Source organism: Rhagoletis zephyria, unplaced genomic scaffold (genome assembly GCF_001687245.7).
Source record: "Rhagoletis zephyria isolate East Lansing unplaced genomic scaffold, Rhagoletis_zephyria_1.1 Rzeph_scaffold_67330, whole genome shotgun sequence".
Classification (NCBI taxonomy): domain Eukaryota; kingdom Metazoa; phylum Arthropoda; class Insecta; order Diptera; family Tephritidae; genus Rhagoletis; species Rhagoletis zephyria.
Window position 1 is genome coordinate 1 of NW_016224381.1, and position 1,014 is coordinate 1,014.

General features: G+C 40.6%; 1 protein-coding gene across 1 annotated transcript; it reads left to right on the forward strand.

The window, feature by feature from the left end:
- Positions 1 to 6: 6 nt before the first annotated feature.
- On the forward strand, positions 7 to 649 carry LOC108356912 (uncharacterized; the record flags this gene model as incomplete). The annotated part of the gene is made up of 2 exons (XM_017608014.1): positions 7 to 28; positions 105 to 649. Coding segments are annotated over exons 1-2 (567 nt in total), but the record flags the coding sequence as incomplete, so codon positions are not given.
- Positions 650 to 1,014: the final 365 nt, after the last annotated feature.

Consider the following 1,014-nt stretch of genomic DNA (forward strand, 5'->3'; position numbering starts at 1 on the left):
ACCCATATGCTGCTGGACTTCTCCACAGGTGAGTTGTTGTATGCACATACATATATGCGATTGATGCAGATATCAAAAGCTATGTATCACTCGTATCTTTGCAGCCATGCAGTTGCATGATTTCAGCGAGATGCAGGCCTTTCCCACCAAGCTGCGCTACATGTGCATTTGCCTTTCAGAGGTGATCTTCATGGAGGGCTTCATGCGTAAAATTTACAATTTCATCAATGGCTTGGAGGTTTTGCACCTCATCGGCACCTACGAGAAGTGCGAAGAGGAGGAAGAGGAGATATACGAAGTTATCAATGTGCATAAACTCAAATCGGCCACGCCCAATTTGCGTGTGATCAATTTGTATGGCATTAATTTTATTGACGACTCGCATATAGATGCCTTCAGCTCCAATTGTATTCAGTTGGAGTGTTTGGCTGTGAACTTTTGCAACAAGGTGACTGGCAGCACTCTGAAAACACTAATACAGCGTTCGAAACGATTAAACTGCTTGCTAATGAACGGTACTAGTCTGAAGTCGGAATATGTAATGCAGGTTGAATGGGATAAATGCGCCTTGCAGGAGCTAGACATAACCGCCACTGATTTGTCGTCTGAATGCCTTATTGATCTGTTGACGAAAATACCAAATNACGAGGTAAGCGGTTAAGGGGGGCACAGTAGTCGTACCATCATATTGCATATGTGGGAACGATCATGACACAAATTTCAGAACAACCAGTTGACTTACCTCAACCCGATAAAGACCAATTACAATATTATAATCTAATAGTCTATTTCCACCAAAGGCTTAACTGAAGTTAGGAGCATAGGTAGGTTTCAAGAATTTTAACATGGGGTGATCGACAAAGTTTATATAAAATTTCATATCTTATTGTTACTGTTATTGGTAATAAAATACCGAAAAGTGGCGCAGTCTAAGTTTGGTACCAAAAAAGAAAAACATGGAGGACTATTTTTTATTAATTCAATATTTTTGCGCGAAATTTGAGACTCGGGGCT